At 56.9% G+C, this 25,366-nt stretch overlaps 6 protein-coding genes and 1 non-coding gene across 7 annotated transcripts; 3 read left to right on the forward strand and 4 right to left on the reverse strand.

Annotated features, from left to right (window-relative positions):
• Positions 1–637: 637 nt before the first annotated feature.
• Positions 638–746, reverse strand: B0H18DRAFT_t121. Its single transcript has one exon. It is a non-coding gene; the product is annotated as a tRNA-Leu (tRNA).
• Positions 747–3,896: 3,150 nt separating this feature from the next.
• On the forward strand, positions 3,897–4,767 carry B0H18DRAFT_1018963 (uncharacterized protein). The gene is made up of 3 exons (XM_048029412.1): positions 3,897–4,096; positions 4,157–4,523; positions 4,577–4,767. Exons 1-2 carry the CDS (start codon positions 4,042–4,044, stop codon positions 4,378–4,380), a joined length of 279 nt encoding a protein of 92 aa, XP_047891108.1. The 5' UTR covers positions 3,897–4,041; the 3' UTR covers positions 4,381–4,523; positions 4,577–4,767.
• A 4,070-nt stretch (positions 4,768–8,837) lies between these two features.
• On the reverse strand, positions 8,838–11,327 carry B0H18DRAFT_1105731 (uncharacterized protein). Its single transcript, XM_048032665.1, has 7 exons — positions 11,149–11,327; positions 11,046–11,094; positions 10,943–10,996; positions 10,860–10,886; positions 10,787–10,804; positions 9,605–10,738; positions 8,838–9,551 (listed from the first exon to the last, which is right to left on the reverse strand). The coding sequence occupies exons 1-7, from the start codon at positions 11,194–11,196 to the stop codon at positions 9,067–9,069; spliced, it is 1,815 nt and encodes a 604-aa protein (XP_047891109.1). The 5' UTR covers positions 11,197–11,327; the 3' UTR covers positions 8,838–9,066.
• A 154-nt stretch (positions 11,328–11,481) lies between these two features.
• Positions 11,482–16,081, forward strand: B0H18DRAFT_1095527 (carbamoyl-phosphate synthase). The gene is made up of 8 exons (XM_048032420.1): positions 11,482–12,181; positions 12,717–12,976; positions 13,028–13,711; positions 13,768–14,317; positions 14,370–14,565; positions 14,625–15,247; positions 15,300–15,678; positions 15,736–16,081. Exons 1-8 carry the CDS (start codon positions 11,542–11,544, stop codon positions 15,902–15,904), a joined length of 3,501 nt encoding a protein of 1,166 aa, XP_047891110.1. The 5' UTR covers positions 11,482–11,541; the 3' UTR covers positions 15,905–16,081.
• On the reverse strand, positions 16,078–17,618 carry B0H18DRAFT_879760 (FAD dependent oxidoreductase; the record flags this gene model as incomplete). Its single annotated transcript, XM_048040714.1, has 5 exons — positions 16,078–16,245; positions 16,306–16,638; positions 16,696–16,795; positions 16,847–17,390; positions 17,456–17,618. The coding sequence occupies 5 exons, from the start codon at positions 17,616–17,618 to the stop codon at positions 16,078–16,080; spliced, it is 1,308 nt and encodes a 435-aa protein (XP_047891111.1).
• Positions 17,619–18,628: 1,010 nt separating this feature from the next.
• Positions 18,629–21,502, reverse strand: B0H18DRAFT_1018997 (phenylalanine ammonia-lyase). The gene is made up of 6 exons (XM_048029413.1): positions 21,175–21,502; positions 20,919–21,118; positions 20,556–20,852; positions 19,874–20,416; positions 19,496–19,823; positions 18,629–19,440 (listed from the first exon to the last, which is right to left on the reverse strand). The coding sequence occupies exons 1-6, from the start codon at positions 21,357–21,359 to the stop codon at positions 18,780–18,782; spliced, it is 2,214 nt and encodes a 737-aa protein (XP_047891112.1). The 5' UTR covers positions 21,360–21,502; the 3' UTR covers positions 18,629–18,779.
• A 2,619-nt stretch (positions 21,503–24,121) lies between these two features.
• B0H18DRAFT_1019005 (Fcf1-domain-containing protein) lies at positions 24,122–25,246 on the forward strand. Its single transcript, XM_048029414.1, has 7 exons — positions 24,122–24,169; positions 24,223–24,290; positions 24,344–24,409; positions 24,459–24,607; positions 24,667–24,739; positions 24,798–25,100; positions 25,153–25,246. The coding sequence occupies exons 1-6, from the start codon at positions 24,167–24,169 to the stop codon at positions 25,021–25,023; spliced, it is 585 nt and encodes a 194-aa protein (XP_047891113.1). The 5' UTR covers positions 24,122–24,166; the 3' UTR covers positions 25,024–25,100; positions 25,153–25,246.
• The last annotated feature ends 120 nt before the right edge of the window (positions 25,247–25,366 follow it).

Here is a 25,366-nt window from a genome sequence, read left to right on the forward strand (position 1 = left end):
TTGGGCCTCTTAAGACAGACGCGATCGATGCTTGCTGGCCCGGCACTGGAGGGTAGCCGTCGACTCCCACTGGCATGAACTATCGTCTCTTGCGTACTCGTGGGCCACGTATACGCATCATGCCACTCAGGATTATTGGCTAGATCCGAATTGGTGGCGGAGAGGCGGTGGCACTGGCATGGACAGTGCCTTTTCGCAGGATTTACGGGCGCTGGTAAGGCTAAAGCGTCGGACGTCTGATATCGCCTGTGGCACAAGGCCCGATAGTGAGGGTCGCTAAACCACAACGACGACCTATAACCTGTGAGGCTGTGATGTTAATACGGTATCGGAGGTTGTCTGAGCCAACCGTCGGACGAGAATTTGACCACCGACGGTATGTTCGTGCTTTTCAAAAGGGCGAGTCGGAGCCCCTTTCAGATAGAGGTTTAAAACGGGGGTGCCGGAATTCGAGACAAACGACAAGCGAAATTGGCCGACGTGCCTGGGAGATTTAGAGCAGGTGTTGAGGACATAACGTTGTGAGCGCGGGAAGGCGTCCAGCGGCGATTGCAATTGGATGGCGGTAGCGGATCAAGCAGCAACTAAGTACAAAAAAGCGAACACAAAGACATACTGCCAAGACGGTGCGAAAATATGACAAGAGCGAGATTCGAACTCGCGCCTGGATACCCAGATGAGAAAACCCGCATAGCAGGTAAGCTTTCGCTTGAGTCACACGCCTTGGACCGCTCGGCCATCTTGCCTCAAGACCTAGCTGTGCGGGGGCAATGTTCGGACATGCGTGAACATATGGCGCGAACCTACATGTACCGTGTGTGCTTCCCTTTGTATTCGCTCTTACCTGGGGTAGATGACAACAAATGGCCAGTCCGACGGATGTAATGGATGAAATATTGAATTCGAAGGCATCTAGTACCTGTGCATCGCTTGTCACTCGGCTAAGGAGGAGATCTGGGCATGCGATGACCGCCTTGTATCCGGCTACCATATTCGTCGAAACATCGCTTTGACCCTCCGGACGCCACTCAGGCCCCTGGCCGTAGCCCATGCCTTCCCAAGCTTTGGCCCTGCGGTCATTGTTCTCGAAACATTTAAAGCGCGCGCGCTGCGTCCCACTCTTGCATCCCAATTTCTACCATCCCCCGTGTGCCCTGCTCCTACCTCCCTTGCGACCTACCCAGTACCTATCCCTCTCCGAGTTGAGCCTTAGCACACTCTACGCCACACTCTGCAACAATGAGCAGCTCTCCTTTGAACGCAACCGCCCTTCGCGCACTCAAGCGCCACGAGATCCAGCAGCTCGCTAAGGTACGTGTCTCATTCACGCGTCCCTCCAGCTAGTGACTCATGCGGCGTTCAGCGGGAAGGCATCCGCGCGAATGGAAAGACAGAGGACATAATCCAGGCGCTGATGGCCAAGCGCTCCGACGGTGTTCAGCTGTGAGTTGCCCTTCTCGTCAGTGGTGTCGGACGATGGGTTTGACGCAGCTGTAGGCCGGAGAAAGCACCGGGACCCGTAAGGAGGTCGACGCGCCTCAACGCGACAAAGCCCAAAGAAGAGGAAAAGGCAGGGGAGGTCGAGGTGGAACCTCCGGTCTACGGGGATAGTGCACCGCAATGTACGTCATCGCCCGGATTACATTGACTGTCACTCACCACCTCTTAGATGTCCCACCGAAGCTCAAGAGGAAGGTGAAGGCCACTACAGAGAACACGGCTGACGAAGAGGAAGTGGCCCCCCGACGACGGCGCACCGCGACGCCACCGCCGCCACCCCCACGACAACGCGAGCAGGATATCCCTGCTCTGCGCCCCACCATCCCCATCCCCGTGCCAAAGGCTGGCCGGAGAGGTACGCACACCTGCCTTTGATTGCAATGCACCACTCACCATAGCGGGCGTAGTTATGGGCGCAGAGCACAACCCTGCGACAGCCCGACCGATGCCTGAGTTCGTTCACGGGTCGTCTACACTCGTGAACAATCAAGGTCCAGCGCAGCGGGGCGAGCGGGAGCACCTAACAACAGGTGTTCCCACTCGTACGGCAGCGCAGGACGACAATCATTCAAGATTGCCAGACGGCGTCTTGTACCGCACCCAGGAATCCTCAATAGCACGGGCTGGTTCTCAAGCAGGGACCGAGCAGTCCGTGCCTCGCATATCGACCCCCCGTCCCCAACAGATGGCCATCTCGCCCGCCTACGTCTTCCGCCACAGCTCTGCCGTCGGTCTGCGCCCTCAGCAACCACTTCCCCGCCATCCCCAACTCCCACCCTCCTTCACGCGGCTTCCTCCCCCGCCCGTGCAGCCCGAGGCAGGCCCATCAAGGCTGCCTAACCAGGCCGGACCTTCGCGTCTCGCGCCATGGTCTCTGTACCAGCCGGAGGCAGGTCCCTCAAGCCTGGCATTCCCGCGTCCCTCGCCACCGCAGAGGCCCCGCGCCCCGTCTCGTCTGCAGCCTCAAGCGGCGCCCTATCGGATGGGCGCGCCACCAGTGCTCGGATGGCCACCAGCGCCACAGACCCTCGCACCCCCGCCCCAGCCAGAGGCCGGTCCTTCAAGACACCAGATCGACCCACGAGACACCCGCTTCAAGTTGCCCGCAACGCCTGACCATGTACACCGAGGTCGTCACCAGCGTAAGTCGTCGTGTCGTCAAAGATCTCTGTGTTACTCACCTGTCGTTATCTGTAGCCGTCGTGCCTCTCCGCAGAGAAGAGACTGTTGCGCGGCAGCCTCGCCCCTCCACGTCTCAGCCTCGCCATGTCCCTACGCCTGCCAAAATACCCTCGTCTGCGGGTGCCGACCAGGAGAACGCTAAGGCACACAATGGCGCCACGTCTGCACCTGCGCCTGCGCCCCTTCCACAAGCTGGTCCGTCGGGCCAACCCAACGACGCCTCCCTCAACGCAGACGAGCCCATGAGCCCGCTCGACCCCATCTACAGCCGTTTCATGGCCTCCACGGCACAGGATGCATACCCCGAGCCCGTCGAAAGCATGGAGATCAAGATGCGAGCGTATTCCGCCCTTCACCAGCAATTCGTCGAAGACATCGCTGACATCAACTCTGAAGAGGAGGCAGCGGAGGACGAGGAGGACACCAGACTCGCGGAGATGCAGCAACAGTCCAAGGCAGCGCACGCCGCACGCCCGGAGCCCACCAGTGGAGTCAGTGTGGTAATCGCGCAGGATATGATCCAGAGTGGCCGCCTCGCCTGTGAGAAGTCCCGGGGCATCAAGCAGAAGAGGGAGAAGCTGGCCCGTATCCTCGAATACATGCAGGCTCAGGCGGACATGGTCGAGGAATGGACCACCGAGATGCGGGCGAAGCGCCTCGTCCTCGAGCACATGCTCATGATGCAACTGAAGGACTGGGAATCAGGCTGGATGGAGGGCAAGTGGAAGCCGTCGCTGGCTGAGATGATCCAGATCGCAGGCGAGCTGCAGCAGGACGACGACGACGACGCCGCCGCCAGTACACTCGAGCGAGGCGAGGAGAATCCGTTTGCAGGGCCGCGAATGCACGAAGGCGACAATGGCTTCTTGCGCAGCGACGACTCCGAGCTCGGCCCTCCGAATCGTCTTCAGCCGGCGTTTGAGTACCGGCCACGGAGTGCTCGTCCAAGTTTCAGCTCGTCGCCCCTGCCACCACCACCCCCTCCTTGGTCTGAATCATTCCCTGTCCGCATGCGAGGCCAGCCAGACCCAGTGACTTACTCTCGACGCACTCCGGGCGCGCCATCTTCCCGAAGGCAGGCCGAACCGGACATCCTCGACGGCGATTCCCCCGAGTCACCCGACAGTGGGAGGCGTCCGAAGACTTTGCATCCGTCGAGGATGGTCGATGAGGCTGAACGAGGCCCTCGCGCCCAGCCACAGGCAGGGCCCTCTCAGCAGGCTGCCACCCGCCAGATAGGTCCGACCGGCGCATTCGCGCTGCAGCCTGCACTGTTTCCTTATCCGGGCCAGCTGTGGGGCCCGTCCGTCTCCACAGAGTACGGTTCCTCGGTCTCTCAATCCAGGAAGCGACAGCGGGATGAGGACGATGATGAGGCGGACTCCAAGTGGGAGTTTAGCAATGAGAGGCACAGGTAAGCATTGGCAACATCAACGTCTGAATCTCGTGCAGTCTGCTCACCCTGACTTTGCAGTGTTTCTCAGCCGATCGCGGGTCCTAGCCAGCAGCGAGGGTACGTCCACAGACCCGTCCCAGGCTCCAATGGCTTCGAAGGCAGCGTCCCCGAGCCTGACTATCCGTGGGCGGGACGATATACCCAGCAGGGCGGGTGGCGGGACCTTCATGGAACGCACATCTCGCCGCTGCCGTCGCCGAAACGTGCCCGTCGCGAGTGATCGTAGGGTATTCATCCATTAACATCTCCGTGTTGAGCAGTGAGCCCGCTGCGTTGTTTAGTATACCCGTCTGCGTGCCGTACAGTATACCCGGCTGCATATTGTGCAGTATACCCACCCGTCTGCGCGTTGTGCAGTATACCCGTTGTGTTTCTTTGTCCTGTTCTTCGGAGTGTATTAGCGTCTTTTCCTCGGATACCGGCATAATCGAAAGTTACTTTGCACGGACCTGTCTGTTCGCGTGATCGCGATCGATGTAAGACAACTGCGAACGACTCTGCGACTTGGACATAGAACGTTTGCATCTACGCGGCTGTCAGGCACATCCGATGGACATTGCAGTCAGTCAATGCCCCATGCGTGACACACAGCGTACACCTGGGTGTCATCGCGGGCTCCACCCTTGGTAGACATCTGTGGCAGAGGGGACAGAAGTACGAGTCGTGGACCGCCTAGTCCCGCCTAGCTATGCGCTCATACGCCGTCCTCACAGGTCTCAAGCACAATGACACGATCCACATCGATGAGTCGCATCGCCGAGCATACTATACCGCGCCTCTCGCCTGTGCATTAGAAGGGCGCCAGTCAGCGCTCGAACGACGAAGGAGGACAGACTCGCCCTCCATGGTGCGAGAGAGCGTGCCGTGTATGACCGACCGCAGTACAGATCCGTACTCGTTGGGGACGTCAACCTATATACTAGTGGCGAGCGCTAACGTTGACGAAGTTGTCACTAACGTGAGTGAACTGATGCTTTGAGAAAAAGACAAGGGAACTCACAAGGGCACTAAGCGAAGCTTCAGGTCCATCGCTGGACGACTCAGTGAGGGAGCAACAGCCATCGCAAGAGTGCCACTCCGAGTCAAGAGACGAGGTCAGCGACAACGAAAGGGAAAGAGCGAGCGGGCCATCCCATCCTATCTACCCCGGGTTTTTTTCTCGCGGCCCGTATCCGCATTCTCGGGAGCCAGGAAGGTACAACAATGGCCTGCGACACGCGGAGACAATCCAGGAGGGTTGGCAAGTAGACGCCCTAGTGACTGTACGGGAGGGTGTTCTCGGTTCGCGTGCTCATCCGGAAGGGTTTCGGCTGAACCAAAGGGGACGTGCCGATCATGAACACACGCAATGCGGTGTCCTTTGTCGAGGAGCACTGAGATCCCGTAGGACTCGAATAACCATTCTGGACGGACGAAACAATGAACATCTTGGACAGGATGGCGAAACAACGGCTGTCCACTCACCAAGAGCAATGTTTGGGTAGGGAGGCGAAGACGAACCCTGTGAGGATTCCGCAGTTAGACGAGGATCGGGATATCGAGAGCGCGTGCGCTACACGTGTCGTGCCGACACGAACCACTGGACGATCCGCGAAAAAGGAGCGTCGCATTACGCAGGGACGGGGACCTAGATTCAAATTTCGATCTTCGGGCGTGGATCACGATGGCACAGACACGAAGGCGGACGTAAACCATTCCAACTTACTAGCTTCAGGCGTTCCGCTTCGTGAGAGCGAGGCGACGGAACGACCTGGAACGAGACCTTTCCTTTGCGAGAATGACGCCGAACGGTTACAGACTTCGACTCATGGCGTCGCGTGGGTGTTCGTTCCAAGTTCGTGTGGTTCATTCCGACGATCTCGCCTCAGCGACTAAGGTTCAGTGGCACCCATCAGCAGGTGAAATCCGTGCTGCGCCCGAAGCACCGAGTCTGTCCATCGATGGATCTTCGTCGAGAGTCGTCCACCGCGCAGACTGTCTGGGCATTCGATGACGCACGATCTGAAGGTGAAGGGCGAGATGGCCATCTTAGCACCACCTTCCATAAATGTAGAACAATGGAAACACGTACAAGGGCTATTGGCGACTGCTCGCCATGGAGACCCAGGCTCGTCCAATGTGGCGTAAATCTTGGTGTGCGTGGTTGCCGGCGGTGAAGGGGGATTTGATGCTCCGACGGGGTTGGCCACAAATCTCTGCATATAAAGGAGTAGAGTTCGCCTGCCAGTCTGCACGTTCTACATTCGACGCGCTACGTAGTCCATAGCGGAAGTTCGAGGTGAGTTCCTACAGCTGTGCGCCAACACGAAGGATCGCTCGCTCACCTTGTCCGCACTGCGCAGGCTCACGGGTCATGCCAGACAAGGGAAAAGGCAAGGCGGTCGACGACCACCGCGCCGTCGGTCCCGAAGAGAAGCCCCTCTCGGAGTGGACTTTGGAGGACATCCGCCGAATGCAGAAGGAGAACCCAAACCACCCCAACCTTCAACGGGAGACTCACAAACACATTCGCGCGGATTGCGAGAAGGTATTCAAGCAGGTGCATGATATGCGCGAGAGGAGAAAGCAAATGGAGGCGGTCCTCGAGGATACGGAGCTGCGGCTGAAAGCGAACGAGCTGGTCCTCAACAGAATGAATGAGACTCTCCGGGACGTCCAGAGGACGATATACCTTGCATACAGCCCCAAGGCGAGGTTCCTCGCGGCGGACAAGGGCTAGCAATGATCCTATACAAACGGGGTACGAGCGCTGGGCCCTGGACATGCTCGGGTTGTGGAAAGACGCGGGTGATCCTGTGACCTTCTGGGAGCACATGAAGGATATATTGCCACCCGACTTCGAGGAGCACCTGCCAGAGGCCGAGGCAGCGAGGAGGGAAGCAGAGGAGGACGAGATGGTACGTACCAAGTGTGACTGTGAGACGCGCTCTCTGACGACAGCATATTCAGTGGATGCTGCCGAGCGAACGTGACGCCGCTGAGGCGCATAGGCAGAGGCTGGAGCATAATATCCTCAATATGCCTGACTTGTAAGTGGCAAAGCACGCTTTCCCCGTGGGACGGGCCCTCGAATGTCTCGACCTGTGTATATTTTCAGCATATGCAAATATGATTATGAACCATGCACATTCCTCCGGGACACCTGCACCGCGGGTACTCACGGCTCAGACAAGATCAAGGGGCACGCACGCGCACGACCAGTACGTACCCTGCGCGTGTGCCCCTTGGACTGTCCTTCGACGAGACAGAAACGAGTCCACGCGTACTTACCAGTTACTGCGACGCGGCTTTGCCAGCGAACCGGACTGAACAGAGTCAAGTTAGGCAATGAAAGTTAAGCAACCAACAGATATATGTCGCAAACTGTTGAGTCAAGGAATGCCACAGAGATGTAAATTCTACAACCGCAGTCGTTGGCAAGTTGATGTCGCGGCCTGACTTGGAGTCGGTCGTCCAGGGTCGTCCGCATCGAAGTATGTACGGTCACATGATGGACCGGTCGACCGCGTTCGCCGTTCTGGTCGCTCGCGCGCTGTTACTTCAAGCTTCAATATTTCAATGTCTGATGCCTCGCCAAGTGCCTCGGCCTGAGCATGCCATGCGATGTCTGCCTGAGAACATTGTGAATTGAAAAAGAGGCAACGTAGTATCAAACGGCTGTGTACTGTGGTCAATATTAATGTTATTGCATTCCGACCCCACATGTACAGACTCCAGAGGCGGCCTTGGCAAAGTTAAAGTGGACTTCGTCTGCAGATCGGCTGAGGCCCGAACAGCACCGTCGGGGTCATCACGACGCCCTATCAGACTGTGCTAAGTAGTAGCGGGGACCACTTAGCGCCTTCGAATGAAGGCGGCCAGTGTTACATAACAAGGATCCAGCCTCGTCTTCGCTGCTGGGGTAGGGCAAACGGCCAGAGAGTGATGCACTGAGAGGTTGGGGGGGACCGGGCGAAGCCCGGGTCGCACGCGGCACGCGGAGCCGCCGGGTGGGCGGGCTCTGCGCGGCGCGATTTGTGCACACACTGCTGATCGTCTGCGATGAACTTTGCGTGGACCCACGGATACACACAGGATAAATAGCATTGACGCAAACTCGGTAGAATAGGACACATATTTTAGTAATGCTATCAAACGACATAAGTGGCTACCAATTGAACAACGGACTGCGGGCGGGTGGGCGGGTGAAACGAGAGGCGAGCGTCGAGCGCGCCAACGACGACGGTGACCGACACGAGACGGTGGAGGTCGCAAGGAAAATTGACGGCGGCGGAAGCGCTCGCCGCTCGCTCGGCTGGACGCTCGTTCCGGCCTCGCGGGCTCGGCCGAAACTGACACTACTATCCGGAGCCAGCGGAGGTTGAAGAAATTGTCTACTCTGCCCACGGGAGACTACGGCCAGTGCAATTTAGGCTGATGTTTTTTCGAAGATAGCGTTGATCCTCAGGAAGGAGTTGCGATGCGACGTCAGAGAATGGGGTACCGGCTCCGAGAAAGGAGGGTCGAGGAAATTGTCAATGTCCAAGTCTGTCAGAGGGCAAAGCTATATGTCGCCTGTTGAAAACAGGATCACCCAGTATGCATGTCAATGAGCTCGGGCCATGACAATATTGAGGAATGTATTACTCACGTCGGCGCAACACCGTCTTCATTCGTTGAGGTAGAGCTCGTCAGAACCTGATCAAACACAACACACATGGAGGGTGGGCGGTGGTCATACATTGATGACCACCAAGACGTCTGTGACTGTATTCCACCAGCACCCTACTACAGCTACTTGGAGCTAATTAGACAAGACATTTCACCGCGAGGAAGTTGCAAAGCACATGCTAGTTAGCGAGACATATCATACAGATATCTACTGTTCGTTCGAATAAGTCGTATCAACGAGTCGCGAGATTGCGACTGTTCACAACCACGAATGTCGTTCATGCGCTGATTGCCACGGAGCCCGTCGCACCGTCCTTCTTGCCAGCAGCCGCAGCCTTGGCTTGCGCGACAGCCTTTTCCGCCTCGGTTTTCTTCTCCTCCATCTCCTTGACTTTCTTCTCCAGCTCCGCGGCACTCTGGCTCTTGTTGAACGTCATGCTCTTGTGATGGCTGGACGCGCCCATGGTGCCCGTCTGTGGCGCAGGGATGGTCTCTATTGGGCCGGTCGCCGAAAGCCCGCGGTGGAACGACGTCGGAAGCACGCGGCCTTCAGGGTGCTGGAATGGGCAGTTCGCCCGTGTGCATGCCGTGCCGAACTTGCAGGGTATGGAGGCAGCGTTACTCGGTGCACGGGAAGGATGGGCGAAGGTACAGTTGGGCCGCGTGCATGCAGCGCCATATCGGCAGAGCGTCGGGGATTGTGGGTGCGAGTGGGTCACCGGAGGTGCGGGAGACGAATACGTGCTGGGTTTGAGTTGTTCTGCTGTTGAAAGTGATTTAATTGTGCATTCATGAACGAGAAGACGAAGCACGTACCATTAGGGTTCAGCACAGCAGGGCTGACGTGGGCCTTGATACAGTCCTTGTCCTTGCAGTTCTTGCCATTTACGCAGGCTTCGTTGCTCAGGACCACACCACTCTCTGGCGTGGCCACAGGGGATGGGTGGGAGTATCGACAGAGCGCGTTCGTGCATTTCAGACCGAACTTGCAGAGCGTCGGTGATTGTGGTCGCTCAGGGGGTACAAATGCCGAGTGGCTCTGTGCAGATCCGCTTGTCGAGGGCGTAATCGCTAGAGGAGGTGCGACCTGGACAGGTGTTGGCGCGACTACGGCAGGTGCGGGAGCACTAGGTGTCAACGGTGCTTGCTGGGCACCATTCGGCGCTCCGTTTGCGGCGTGCATAGGAGCGTTGTGACTGGGTTGACCTCCTCTGCCACGGCCGGCACCACGAGGACCGCCTCTCCCCCGCCCTCTCCCCCTGCCATTGTCCATCCCACCCGCCTGTTGCCCCTGCACCCCGTTCATGCCCCCGTTGAACATCCCCATGTCCCCACCCATGCCTTGCTGCATCGGAAAGCCACCGTTTATCATGCCCATAGCCCCCGCCATCTGCGTCATGAGCGCCATCTGGTTCATCATCATCTCCTGCAGCATCACCGGGTTCCCCATCGCCATATCCAGGCCGCCCATGCCGCCCATCGGGAAGCCGCCACCCATCATCATCATGTTCGCGTCCGGCGAGCCGTTGGTGATATTGTCTATCCGCGCTTGGATGTCATCTTGCGCAAATGGTGCGTGACCGTTGCGTGAGGGGCCCATGCGGTCGAGCAGACTCCGCGGGCCACCACCTCCGTGCTGCATCGCGCGTGGGCCAGTTGGAGGCCCGTCCATACGTCGGGATTTGTTGGCATGGCCGGTGGGTGAAGGTGAGCGCGCGGACGCTAAGCGCTTCTGTGCGGTTGGGGAGGTGGAAGGAATGGCCTGTGAGATGGCTTGCTGGTAGAGCGGTGCGCCAGCGCGAGGACCGCTTGGCGGTTTTCGTACTGTCTCTGCCAAGTGTGGGGGAGATTCGCGGCGCTGAGTGGATGTCGAGGCTTCGGGAGCGGGGGGTGCTGCATCAGGCGCGCCTTTGGCGGCTTCTTCGAAAAGCCAATCGACGAAAGTAGGATCTGCACAAACAATGAACTTCAATTCTGAGATACTACATGGATACTCACCAAACTCTGTTCCAATCACTGTTCAAGCTTGTCAGTACAGAACGACATGAAGGACGATAGTCAGACAACTCACGATCTTCCAGCTCCGAAGATATTTGCTCTAGCATCCAAGACCGTGTCAATCTCCCTTGTTTCGCTCTCAACATCTGAACGAACCTTTCGTCTTGTTATTGATGATCATAATTGTGATGTATTCAGCCATGACTGGGTCTGCAACCACCGTCAAAACCCGAAAGCCTGCACGCGCATGACCACATACCAGCCTCCGTACTGTAACCCCTCTTCGTGAGTTCATCTTGGATTGATGTCTAAGCAAGATGTGAGCTACTAGACACGATATGCGATGAAAGCTATGGGCGAACCTGCAAGGCCGTCGCCCGCTCCGTCCCGATAGTCAAACCGAAAGCCATCGTCAATATTCCAGTCTGAGAAGTTGGTGTTCTCGCAAGTCAAGGTCTGAGACGAGATATCTGGGCTGTGTTCGTCCGCAGCTGGTCGTAAAAGGAGGCAGGAGGGTGTCGTGGTGGACGACGAGGGCAAGAATTGTGGGTGATGTTGGATCTGACGTTATCTCACCCTATTGGGTTTGCGAGAGAAAATAATAGTTTTACTTAGTCTAGATTTGGTTATAGGCCCAAAAAGTCAAATTCATTGGGAGTCTCAGATTCAGAACGGAGTCACTCTCCTCCAACCTTCCTCTTCCAACCTTCCTCTTGTTTGCGTCGATTCGCGTCGGGGCGGTCCTCCATCGTAGGATGGGACTCCTACGACTTCAACCAGGCCTTAAACGAATTTTCCAGGAGGCGCGGAGTACACAGCTCGTTCGGCAGTACCACGTCTCTCGACCGCGATATGCAGCTCCTACCAAGCCTGTTCGTGCAGTCGCACAGGCGGCCGTCGGTTCGTATGGCAAGAAGGAAGGTGACCACGTCTTGAACTCACCGTCCGAACTCGCTCGCAAAATTTCCGCGAAGGTTCTCCCCCAAATACCGCGCCCGGACGTGCGCAAGGTCCTCATCGTCGGCAGTGGAGGTCTCAGCATTGGCCAGGCGGGCGAGTTCGACTACTCTGGTAGTCAGGCGTTGAAGGCTCTTCGCGAGGAGGGCGTCGACGCCGTCCTCATCAACCCGAACATCGCTACATGGCAGACGTCGCACCAATTGGCGTCGGAGGTCTACTTCTTGCCCATCACCCCGGACTACGTGGCATACGTCTTGGAAAAGGAACGCCCGGACGGCATCCTCTTGACCTTCGGCGGTCAGAGTGCTCTGAACGTCGGCATCGAGCTCGACCGGATGGGTGTCCTCGAACGGCTCGGTGTGCAAGTGCTCGGTACCCCCATACGGACGTTGGAAGTGTCGGAGGATCGTAATCTTTTCGTTCAGGCATTAAAGGGTACGTACATCTTCACTATCCTCATCGCAACTCTCCTTCGCGCCGGCACACACCTCGTCTCAAAAGGTCGGAAGTAGCTTTGGGACATTTTCTCGGTCACGTGATCGAGACAGGAGCGTATGCGCGAAGCCCTTCAATTATGCCCTGCGGATCATCGCTTTGCTGGGCACATACAATACCGCGTCGTGGAGTGACGGTTGTTTGTTGGAGCGCGATGCCGCGAAGGGCGACAGGCATTGCATCGGGCGTTGTCGCTTTAGTCGGACACATGAGTGTTCTGTCCTCCGTGGCAATCGCTCTCAGCGTGTCCTTGAAGCACGATGTTGCGTCCTGGGTGTGAATATGTGTTACTGAAGCAGTTCTACAACCATTTTTTACTTCGTTGTAATGCCTAATCCCGCCCAAGCGAGCCGTGCGGCGATCACTATAGCGGTTGTCAGCACGCGAGCACTGTGCTTTGTGTGGAACGTCCAACATAATGGTCCCAATCGCAGTCTTAGACGGCAATGCTGATGTCTCATTATCATTATCATAGAAATCGACATTCCGGTCGCCCAGTCTACCGCCGTCTCTTCGGTCAATGACGCGCTCGCTGCCGCCGACAAAATCGGCTACCCGGTTATTCTTCGATCTGCCTTCACACTCGGTGGACTTGGGTCTGGTTTTGCGAACACCCCGGACGAACTGCGCGATCTCTCGGCCAAGAGTCTCAGCCTGAGCCCTCAGGTGCTGATTGAGCGGAGCATGAAGGGCTGGAAGGAGCTTGAGTACGAGGTCGTTCGCGATGCTGCAGATGTCAGTATTCGATTCGCTTCAGTCCCTAGATCTTGCTGATGGTCGACTCAGAACACGATCATTTGCTGCAACATGGAGAATTTCGACCCTCTCGGTACGCACACCGGTGACTCGATCGTCGTCGCGCCCTCGCAAACGCTCCCGGACGACGAGTACCACATGTTGCGGTCGGCTGCGCTCAAGGTCATCCGTCATCTTGGTGTGATCGGCGAGTGTAACATTCAGTATGCGCTCAACCCGACGTCCAGGGAGTACTGCGTCATCGAGGTCAACGCGCGGTTGAGTCGGTCCAGTGCTCTCGCATCAAAAGCAACTGGCTACCCGCTCGCGTACACGGCTGCGAAGATCGCACTCGGCCATACGCTCCCGGAGCTGCCTAACGCAGTGACGAAGACGACCACGGCGTGCTTCGAGCCTTCGCTGGACTACATTGTGACGAAGATCCCGAAGTGGGACCTAGCCAAGTTCTCGTCACAGGTGAACCGTGAGGTCGGCTCGGCCATGAAGTCCGTTGGAGAGGTCATGGCGATCGGGCGCACGTTCGAGGAGAGCCTGCAGAAGGCTATTCGGCAGGTGGACCCGCGCTGGAAGGGATTCGAAGCGTATATTCAGCCGGAAGACTTGGACCGGGCGTTGTCGGAGCCGACGGATATGCGCCTGTTCGCCATCGCCTATGCGATATTCAACAAGCAATATGACGTCGATAAGATCCATGAGTTGACCAAAATCGACAAGGCGAGTTGTGGCCTTCAAATGGGAGTGTTCAGCCACTGACAGGTTCCGTTTTTCAGTGGTTCCTGTACAAGATCGACAACATTGTTCAGACGGTCTACGCCCTCAAGCAAGCCGGTTCGCTCGAGAACGTCGACACCGAGCTCATGGAGCGCGCTAAGCGCCAGGGCTTCTCCGACGCGCACATCGCTGACCTCGTCTCGTCTAAGGAAGACACTGTCCGTGCACAGCGCAAGTCCTTCGGTATCACACCCTTCGTCAAGCGTATCGACACTCTGGCCGCCGAATATCCCGCGCACACGAACTACCTCTACACTACATACAACGCGTCGGAGCATGACGTCGACTTCAACGAGCACGGCACAATGGTCCTCGGTTCGGGCGTCTACCGTATCGGCAGTAGTGTCGAGTTCGACTGGTGTGCGGTTACCTGCGCTCGCAAGCTCCGTGAGATGGGTAACAGGACAATCATGGTCAACTACAACCCAGAGACAGTGTCCACTGATTTCGACGAGGCTGATCGTCTTTACTTTGAGGAGCTCGGCTACGAGCGGGTTATGGATATATACGAGCTGGAGCAAGCTCACGGCGTCATTGTTAGCGTCGGTGGTAAGTCCCTGCAACATCACAGATAGTGTAGAGGCTGATATCGTCTTTGTAGGACAATTGCCCCAGAACATCGCCCTTCGGCTGAAGCAGAATCAAGTGAATGTCCTCGGTACCGATCCCCAGATGATCGACAATGCGGAGGATCGTCACAAGTTCTCGTCGATCCTTGATAGCATTGGCGTCGACCAACCGGAATGGACGGAGGTCTCTTCCGTCGACGCTGCTAAGGCGTTTGCGCAGAATGTTGGGTAAGTACCGGGCTCTCAACACAAACCTCGATACAAAATGATGCTAACGAGTTTGATAGCTACCCTGTTCTGATTAGGCCCTCATACGTCTTGTCCGGTGCTGCTATGAATGTCGTGTACGAGGAGGCTACCTTGGAGTACAACCTTTCTGCTGCTGCCTCCGTCTCACCCCTGCACCCCGTCGTCATCTCCAAATTCATCGACAACGCGCAAGAGATCGACGTCGACGCGGTCGCCCACAAGGGCAAGCTTCTCTTGCACGCCATCTCCGAGCACGTCGAGAACGCCGGTGTCCACTCCGGCGACGCCACCCTCGTCCTCCCGCCCTTCTCCCTCACCGAGTCGGACATGACGCGCCTGAAGCAGATCGCCGAGAAGGTCGCTGCGGCCTTCGAGATCAGCGGCCCATTCAACATGCAGGTCATCCGCAAGCCCGTGGATTCGCCCGGCGAGGAGCCCCAGCTGAAGGTCATCGAATGCAACCTCCGTGCTTCGCGCTCGTTCCCCTTCGTGTCGAAGGTTCTCGGCCACAACTTCATCGACTTTGCGACCGCTGCCATTGTCGGACAAGACGTGCCTGCGCCTGTCGACGCGATGGTGGAAAAACGTGACTACACAGCCGTGAAGGTCTCTCAGTTCTCGTGGACCCGGTTGGCTGGTGCAGATCCGTTCCTCGGAGTCGGTAAGTATTGATTATTCTGTTGCCAGTGGACCAGCCTGATATTCTCGCGCAGAGATGGCTAGCACCGGCGAGGTTGCGGCGTTCGGCAAGGATATCCAGGAGGCTTACTGGGCTTCGCTACTCAGCACCACAGGCTTCAAGGTCCCGCGCCCGAACACCGGCGTGCTGATCGGTGGCGACATTAACACGCCCGAGATGGCCAGCATTGCGAAGACCCTTATCAACCTCGGCTTCAAGCTCTATTGCTCGTCCCCGGTTGTCGAAGAGTTCCTTAACTCGCTCCAGTACGTGAAGGCACAGCGGATATTCTTCCCGACGAAGGACAAGAGGTTGCTGCGGGAGGTGTTCGACGAGTACGACATTGAGTGTGTCATTAACCTCGCGAAGTCCCGAGGAAAGGACGCCACGGATGAGGATTACGTCGCTAGGCGGTGAGTACAGACATCACAGCGAGTCCCAAAATGATTCTCATCATGTGTTGTTGTCAGAAACGCTGTCGACTTCGGCCTGCCGCTGCTCAACAACGCGCGGTGCGCGCAGCTGTTCGTCGAGGCACTCGAAAAGAAGATACCCCAGGGCGGGTTGAAGAAGTACACCGAGGGGCGGATACCGTCCGAGGTCCGGAGCTGGCGCGAGTTTGTTGGCAAGCGCGCATGATCTGACGAACATTTGGCAATCCTAGACAGTAGTTCTTGACACTCAAAAGCACCTTAGACCATCTCCGTAGTACCAAAAGTACCACCCGGTAGAGCTGTATCTGTAATATTCTGCTCTGTACTTTACACGCTGCAATCTGTTTCTCCGCTGCTGCATATTCGTCCAGCGCAAGCTCATTCGCTGCTGACGATATCACTGAGGTCTAGCTCGCTCTGTTCCTTGCCTGGTCTGCTCACGGGGACGTCGTTCTTGGCGCGATCCAGGGCGAACTTTCTCACTAGCTCCGCGTCCATCTTGCCCTCCATCGCGTCCGCCACCAGACTTCCAATGTTAGGAAGAAACTGGTCCCAATCACGGGTCAGAGCGAGCTCTTGGCCGTAAACGCGAGGAGGGGAACATACCTTGAGTGCGTGCCCGCTGCCAGCAGTGGCCAACATGACACCTGGGTCCCGCGGATGGAAGCCGATGACCCAGTCCTCGTCCGCAGAGTCCGTGTACCAGCACATCCGCGCCCCTGCCCACGGCTTGTCTGCAAGTGCGGGGAACGTATTTGCCAGGCCTGCCCGCAGCTCTTGCAGAGCTGCTTTGGGGACGGCGGTCTCGAAGTGTCCGTGGCTGGTGTCCTTCTCGTTCGGGGGCTTGAGGAAGATGGGCGTGGAGGCGGAGGTGGATGTGGGTCGGTAGGTGAAGCCGGCGGCGTGGACAGCGCATTTGACGACGTCTTGGTCGTTTGGCTAGGAAGAAGAGCGGTCAGAAATAGAGGAGCCTTTGACGGCCGAGTGAGGACGTACTGGGAACATATAGAACCCGCTGTCCAGGTCGAGGTAGACCGGGTTCGCGCGGTAGGCTTGTGCCTCTTCTGGCGTTAGTTGAATCTTGCCCACAACTTGCCTGTCATTCGGTCAGCACGCGTCCATGGCTCGAGATCGATCTTGTGCATACGCAGTAGCCACGCATGTCTCTTCAAGGTCCAACTCCGGGAAAGCAGAGGCGGTCCACGCTCCAGCCGCTAGGACCACACAGTCCGCCTTGTACTCGCTCTCGTCCGCGCACTTAACGCCGTTCGTCTTCCCATGGGGATCCTTGATGAGGTGCGCTACCGCCTTTCCCGGAAGTATGTTTCCGCCCAGACTCTTGACCTTGTCGATGAGCAGCTCCACCGCGCGTGAGGAGTGCACCCAACCGCTGTCTTCATTGATATATCCCGACTTGTCCTGGAGCAGATTCTGCACAACAGGCGGCAAGGCAGGTGAAGACGGGTCCGACGGCACAGTATTCGTGGAGCCGGCTGGAAGTAGGACAGTGCGTGCACCGAGGGCACGGTCATTCACAAGAGCGAGGTCTCCGTATGACCCTTCGCCGGTGAGTAGGACGAGGACGCCCGACTCGCGGTAGCAGTCTGCCCACTCGGTGGCATTTTTCCATTTCGCGATAGCATCGCGGGCGAGCTTGGAGTAGAAGATGTCTGCGTAGCAACTGCGTACGACTGAAAGCGACGTGACGCTCGGCGTGAGCAAAACGCAGGTTGGAAACAACATTCCCGAGACGTACTCTTGTTGATGTCTGTACTCGCGGCTTCCGGTGCCGGGAGCACTGGCGAGCGGTCAAGGACCGTTATCTTGGTATATCCTCGCCTCAAGAGGTGGTATGCCGTGGAGAGACCAAAGCACCCCGCGCCTACAATCACTATGCCACTCTCGGGCTGGATAGCCATCTTCGGCCCAACACGATGGAGGTGGAAGGAAGGGAGATGCCCCTCAACACTACTAGCAGATATCTGTGCCATCGTGTTTCGAGTCATTGCTGAGCTTACTCTCGGGGAATAGATAACTTCGACCTACCCCATCGGGATAGCGATAGGTCATAGAAGCAAGTTCTCGCCGGCGGTCTAAACAGGCGAATCCCAGTGAAAGAACAACATGAATGATGACATGGTCTTTCAATGTCCCAGTCGATAGTCGTCAATGAGGCCTACACTGGCCGTGAATATTTGAATCCTAGTCGGGTTCGAGAGCTGTCTGAGTCTTTCGGAGATGGTCGAGCAACTGAAGAGACCGTCGAGCAACCGTCGACAGACCGTTACCCGGGCGTGACCGGGCCGGGATGAAGATCAGGTTATTGGCAGAGGCTTTGAATGGCAGCAGTCTCAACTTGGACTGGCAGTAGAACAAATCCTCCTTCGACGGCGCCTGCCAGGCGTGGAAGGGTGGACAGTGCACAATGCTCGGGGTAGTGGCAGAGCCTTACGCCGGGCCAGCACAAGAGGGGGGAAAGGCCAACGAACAACGTGCGGCGCATGCCAGTGGCACGCATTACTGGCATGCCCTCCCGATGTCTTCCTCCGTTAGAATCCGCCAAGTCTAGCCCTACGAAGCAAGAGGATAGGCTACTTTCGTTGCAAGGGATCCCAGAATGGGAATCTGATCACAGGAATCCGGACAGGAGTGTATGGACCTGGGTGAAGACGGGTGGACAGAAGGTTGTTTTGAACGAGTCCATGGCATGTTGCGGGACGGAACATTCACCATATCTGACGCGCTCGAGTTCTGCATAGTTTTAACTGTTGTAGTATTGTACCGTGTCTTCTTGGTCAGGCTCGACACTCACACTGTTGACAATAGGCCAGTAGGTAGTTTCCGGTACTTAGGCAGACCATAAATACGACCTTGTTGAGCGGGGAAGGGCGGTCGAGTAGCGCGATCCAATTCGTTGCGTGCAATACGGTCATGAGAAAAGCATCGTATAACGCTCTGGTATTGTCTAATGATACATCCAAGACTAAGACTACTCTATACAAAGACGCGTATTATCTCGTGATAAATATCTGGATACACCTACCGCCCGCACCTCTATCCATGACCGTCCATTGCATCCTCTATTGGAACAGCTCAACAACGACGCCCTGCATCTTGCCATCGCGGATAGACTCGTAGATGAGCGAGATGTTCTGGCCCAAGGTCGCGTCCGTGACGCCAGGGCCGTTCGCGAAGCCCTCCAAGTTCTCCTTCCCGTGCATGCGGACGCCGAGCGCGACGCGGATGAACTCGTACACCCCGCGCGTCTTGCCCAGGTACTGAGCGGCGGGCGCCGCGCCGCGCTCGCCGCTGAGGTATGCGTTGCGGAGGTCGACGAGCAGCGCCGCGCTGCGCTCTGCCACGGCGTCGCGGAACACCGTCAGCTGGCTTAGGGCCGCCGCGGCGCCGTTCGCGATGCAGAAGTCGACGATGGGCGTACTGCACGCCGACGCGACTTTCTGCATGCGCGGGACGGCGTCCATGGTGGTGGTCCCCTCGAGAGCGTGGCCGATCGCAGGCCAGATGAGGCCGAAGACCGTCTGGAGGTGCGACGAGGAGAGCGAACTGCCGAAGAAGGCGGAGAGCTGCTCCTCGACGATCTTCTGCATGCCCTGCTGGAACTCGTGCTGCAGCGCACGGAGGTCGAGCGCCTGGCAGAGCACGTAAAGGTAGCTCGCGGTGAGCAACGACAGGACCTCGAGCGAGTTGATGGTCGCACGGCCGCTGATCAGCGCCAAGGAACTGGAGGCAGAGTATGTCAGTTATGGTGGTGTCGAATAGATCGTTGAGGACCTACTTCACAGCCTGGTTGTGCATCTCTGCTGATTGGATGTGGGTCGAGACGGGGTTCGCGAGGTAACCAAGCTCGCCGGTGTACGCCGCGAGGTGGATGTCGATGCCCTTAGCATGGTAGTTGAGCGACGGGTCGGTCGCAGCGACGCTGGGCGGGAGACCGCGGTTCATAGTCGGGTTGAGGAGCTCGGTGCACTGCGAGAACAGCAGCTTGCCGATGTGGTGGAGAGCGAGGCGTGTCTTCTCCATGGCGTTCGTGACAGCCATAGCCTGGAAGTTGCCACCATGATGCACGGTGTCCGTCTCCGCCTCGATGAGCGGGTTGTCCGTCGCTAGTGATGCGGTCAGCATCGTGCTGATTACACCGCTAAACGTCACTTACTGGTGTTGCACTCAAGCTGGATCTGGGCGAGCGCGTGGAGGAGGTCCTCAATCTGGGGGCCGAGGAACTGGGCCGCCGTCCGGAGGGGATAACGATCCTGGCGGAGCTCGCCGGCATCGTCCTTGATGTTCCGCTCTTCTTCCTTTGTCACAGCAAACTGCGTGCCTGCGAGCAGATGCCTGATGTGCGCAGCCGACTCGACCTGGCCAGGGTGCGGGCGAGCCACGTCGTGAATGAATGGTTCGAAGGACCCCTGTGTTCCGAGCAGAGCTTCGGTGCCCATAGCCGTGCAGACGTGGGCAAGCATGGCGAGATGGACGGCATCGTTGAGCGCCAGAGCTGCGACGGATGCCGAGAATGCGGTGCCGTTGAGGATGCCAAGGTGTTCCTTGGACGCGAGCGGGATGGGCTCGATGCCATGGGCCGCGAGAGCCTGAATGGAAGACACGATCTGGCGATGTCCGAACTTGGCGGGTCCGTCGAATACACGGATGGAGGGGTTGCCAATCAGCGTACCGGCGATGTAGGACAGAGGCGACAGATCTAGATGGGACGGCGTCAGCGTACAGTGGCACGATCGTGCAGGATTGCATCTGAGCCACTCATTCAATCCCGATAGCGCCTCGAAGTCGAAGACATGGAGGCGCTGATGGGAATTGAGCGGCTGTAGATCGCTACTCACCTCCTGACGCAGAGATGCTGCCACGCATGGGAACCAAGGGCGTGACGTTCTCCTTCAGTAGCGAGCCCATCTTCTCGATGAGTTCCCACCGCACACCGGAGTGGCCGCGAATAAGGGAATTCATGCGAATAAGGATCGCGCCCCGCACCCACGCCTCAGGCATGCTAGTTGATGCGAGAGGATCCAACAGCGGGAGAGCTGACGTAGGACTATCCATTTGCGACGGCAGCACACCGGTGTGCTGATGCTGAAGCAATGCGTGGCCGAGCATGATCGGGTCGTTCGTACGCGTGTCGGCTGTCATTCACAATTTGAGGTTAGACGTCAAGTTGGTGTTATGAAGCGCGCTGGATAGTGACATACCACTTCCACCGAAGCCCGTGCTTACTCCGTAAACACTGGTCTCAGCGTTCACCTTGCCAACGATAACGGCACGGCTTTTCGCGACTTGCTCCTTCAGCTCGTCGTTCTCGTCGAGCGCCACGGCGGCGCCGTAACGAGCCGCCGCGGTAACAGCAGGGATGGATAGCGTCTTTCCATCCACGATGACGGCCTTCCCGCTCCTGTACGACCAACATGTGAGTTCCATGGTCAACGACGTAATTGTGGCGAAACATACTTGTACGCTTGCAGCTCCTGGTAGGAGATGATGAACTGGCTCAGTAGACCGGAACCAGACGCATGCTGGGCGAGCTCGACATGGCCATTCTTCGCCACACCATTGCCGTTGTTGTAGGTCTTTCCATTGGTCTTCGAGCTAGCGGTGAGACCGTTGCTGGCGGACGTGGTGAGGCTAATGGGCATAGTGGAGACTATAGGAGTCTGTGAGAAGTAGTGGTAATTGAAGGGGATGAGGGGCGCGATTGTTGGCTGACATTGCAACCTAAGTGCGGGTTTATATACAGGAGGCGGACAGGGACAATGTGTGCACTGACCGTCAAAGTTGGTCACCGACCAAATTGGAACTGCGATAGCCGCTGGCTTGTGCATTACCATATTGTCGCTCCGTCCTAGATCCGGCCGAGCAGCCAACCAGAAAATGGATCGCCTGCGTTGCACCGACGATGATGCACCGGGAGCGCGGAAGAGCTTCTCGTTCTGGGCCGCTGAAGCGGTCAGAAGAACGGTCTGCCATTTCGAAGCGGCTGCACGAAAGGCCCCTATAGAGTTCGCCGTTCCTCTCGCATCTCAGATTACCTACCGCCACGACCCTGGGAATCGTCAGAATAAATGTACGAAATGCAGCGATTCCTATATAGCACGCACAATCAATGCTTTGGTCGCGAATGTGTTCTGTGGCGGCACGAAGCATTGACCGGCCGGGATTGTTGGTCGTGCCGTGATGTAGTGGGGGCATAGCCAGATGTGGACGTCTGTCAAACAACTCAGCACGTCGGAACGTTTTGCGCGCCGCTTGATTCTGATCGCAGGCATTCGCTGGACAGGCGGTACGGACTTCAAAAACCTGACCATTGCTGAGAATGAGGGGCCCTGATATCACAATTCATCACTTACAGCGCTCATAGACATTCTCGCATTCGTGGAATTGGTTAAGCTGCCAGTCGTGCAAACCAATCGTACGTGTGACTCCAACTGTTCCCAAGGTAGAAGCGCTGCAAGAGATGCCACGTCTTGCTCTTGACAGACTTCCCGTGTTGACGAAGGTCACAGGTACCAAACTGGTGGTAGCCATAGACCGTGCATTCATCGACCAGTGCGTCGACCGCATCGTGAACGGACAGCCTTTCTTGTCTCTAAATCCCACGAAACCGACCCATAGCTGCCGAGCCGTGTGCGTAGCGATAAGTATACATCAGTGCCAGTGCCAAATGGAGGAGTATGCGCTCACCTCTGATGTTCTCTATCACGAGGCGCTGGTCTTAGCAACTTCTAATCACCGCTTTGCATAGGCTCGAGTTTGCATTTTTGACTCGTTGGGCTATGTCCAACGATAAATAGGCTGTCCCATCCCTTTGCAGGAGACACATGCGGTTCCGCTCAGTCCGATCACCACTCCGACTGCGAGGGCCTCTCAGCTCCGAGATGCGAATGTTTCCACACTACGCCCAAACTACGTCAGCCAATAGTGGAGGCTTCCGGTCTGATGGCAAGGATGGACCAGGGGCCGTCGGCATAGACACGTCCAGGATACGTCGATTCGAAGGTGTTCTATCTCGTGGATGGTAGCGTGTCCAAATTGGTGTCAAGATCCGGCCGGTGCCTTCTCTAGTGTCTGCATGGGAGGACGAAGATCAGCGGCTGAAGAAAACATACAGCATCCCTTCGGACTGAGGGAAAACAGAGGTGTGCACATAGACAGTCGACCGTGAGTTCGAGCGTAGATTACCGAGGGGGACGCGCTCCCACCCGTTTAACACCGTCTCATTCCGTCAGGCCGTACTGATATTTGGACGCACCTGGACCATCAATGCAGATCAATCGCGCAGCACAGCACATAAGGCGCAATAGGGCTACATCGATGCACTTCCTGAAGCATAAACCGGCATGCGAGGGACATTAGGAACGGACTTCCAGGTGAGGACCCGAGTTATCCTCCCCACAACTCCAGAGGGATCCCAAGCCTAGCATGGGCTTGACAGGCCGCTCCAGTCGTAGCCTAGAGCGCATGACAGAGAGCTCCAAGCAAGCGAGGACAAGACAGCGTTGAGACCGCGAGGGGAATTTCCTGTGACTCACGGGACGCCCAAGACCTGTCCAGCTGGTTAACGTTCATACGCTCCCGCGCGGAAGATTCGAGCCAGCCGGTCCAGCATTGCATGGCGTGTAGTGGTCACGGGTGGTGGTGACGTAGAATCTACATGCGAGGCATCTAGATGCAGGCGGATCGCCCGTCTATTGAGGCAAGAAGCTACCTTGTGTTCGTTCCGCATAATTGACGACGCTCGGCCGATGAAACCAGAAGCAGCGCGGGCATGCCAGGGCATCTTGCGGATGTCATAATCGGGGTTTCTTCAATCCGACCTAGCGGGGCGGTCTTGGGGAGCTCTTTAGCGTCGCAATGTATTGGGGTTCTGTTCAATATCAACGGCAGGGGGGTAGGTGCAGACTCCACTTTTGTTATCTGCACCGGCAGGGGAGCGAGGGCGGATGGAAGTCGTCGTAAACGCTGTAGTAGACGATAGAGCCATAAGGATTAGACCAACAGACGATGATAATGCGCTACGAGGCTACAGCCGGCGGAATAATGGTGTCCGATACCTCATCGGATGCTTCATAGAAAGCCAATGATGCAGATTGTCCGAGTTATTAGACATAGGGTGTGGCGTAATTGAACCGCGCAGGGCGAATTCTAATCGAAGCCAGTCCGCCTTTCTTGAGCAGGTTTTCAGATGGTGGCGGTTGGTTGGCGGCAATACAGGTCCAGAAGGCGGAGTGAGCGCGGACAAGTGATTGCGGCGTGGCGTAACAGGCGCGAAAAGACATGCAAGACGCAAGTTAGACGCGACGCAAAGTTGATGGACGAGCGTTGAATGTCCATGAAAGGTTATATTCCCACGATAATTTGTCGGGCGGCATCAGCTACCGTCTCTCTCAGTCTGCTCAGTGTTCATCCCATTCACGAACCTGTTTTTCGCGCAACTTCATACAGGATGGTGAGTGTGCGATGAGTATTTTCTTACACTACGTCTTACTTAGCTGATCGCAGGGAAAAGCTCAGAAGACGAGAAAATTCGCCGCAGTCAAGCGGATGCTGAATCCCAACGATATCAGGCTGTCAGTCCCCTATGGCAGCTTTCTTCTACATAGCTGACAAAGAATGAATGCAGAAAAGAGAATCAATTGAAGCAAAAGAAGAAGGAGGAGGTCGAGAAGGAGAAGGCTGTCCGACGAATGTGAGTTCGAGATACCGCTTCGGCCCTGGCACTTAGTAACGCATACCAGACCGCAGGTCGCATCTTCGCTCTTCTTGCAACACAATGCTGCCCTTGTTCCCCCGTATCGGGTCCTTATCGATACGAACTTTATTAACTTCAGTTTGCAAAACAAGCTGGAGCTGGTTAGTGGCATGATGGACTGTCTGTACGCCAAGTGTGAGTGCTTCCGTGTATGTCATAAACTAGTCTACGCTCATCCAATCTCTGATCCCCAGGCATACCCTGTGTGACGGACTGTGTGATGGCTGAGCTCGAGAAGCTGGGGCACCGATACCGGGTCGCCCTGAGGTACGTCCACGCTTCCTCGATCAACCGCTCAGGCTGACATACCGTTTCAAACGTGCAGGGTTGCCCGAGACCCGCGCTTCGAACGTTTGACATGCTCGCACTCTGGAACATATGCCGACGATTGCCTCGTACAGCGAGTGACATCGCACCGGTGCTACATCGTCGCAACGTGCGATCGGGAGCTCCGTCGGCGTATCAGACAGATTCCTGGTGTGCCGCTCATGTACATCGTCCGGAGACGATATGCAATAGAGCGGCTGCCTGACCAGGGCGCGCCAGCATGAATCATCTGGGGCGGCTATGGCTCTGGCGAGTCGCTGGCCCAGCTGAAAATCTGGTCTTCGTTGTAGCCATATCTTTCGTACGTCGCTATCTTCATCTTCAGTCTCTGCGTATTTGACCTATTGTATCAGGTTATTCTCGTCATGCTTGCAGACTGCTTGTATCGTATCATACCACCCATTTTGCCGCAAGGCCTGCTCGGGTCCTTGGTGATCAACTACTCTACACTCGGTCGGTCAGTTCAGCCACGTGAGAAGTATGTATGTCTGCCGTGGCAAAGGGATCGTCAGCGGAGGAGTGTCCACGGGAGAACAGCAGGTACGTGCTCGAATGCTTGACGCAAAC

Source organism: Fomitopsis serialis (assembly GCF_022376445.1).
Source record: "Fomitopsis serialis strain Sig1Antser10 chromosome Unknown B0H18scaffold_56, whole genome shotgun sequence".
NCBI classification, from domain to species: domain Eukaryota; kingdom Fungi; phylum Basidiomycota; class Agaricomycetes; order Polyporales; family Fomitopsidaceae; genus Fomitopsis; species Fomitopsis serialis.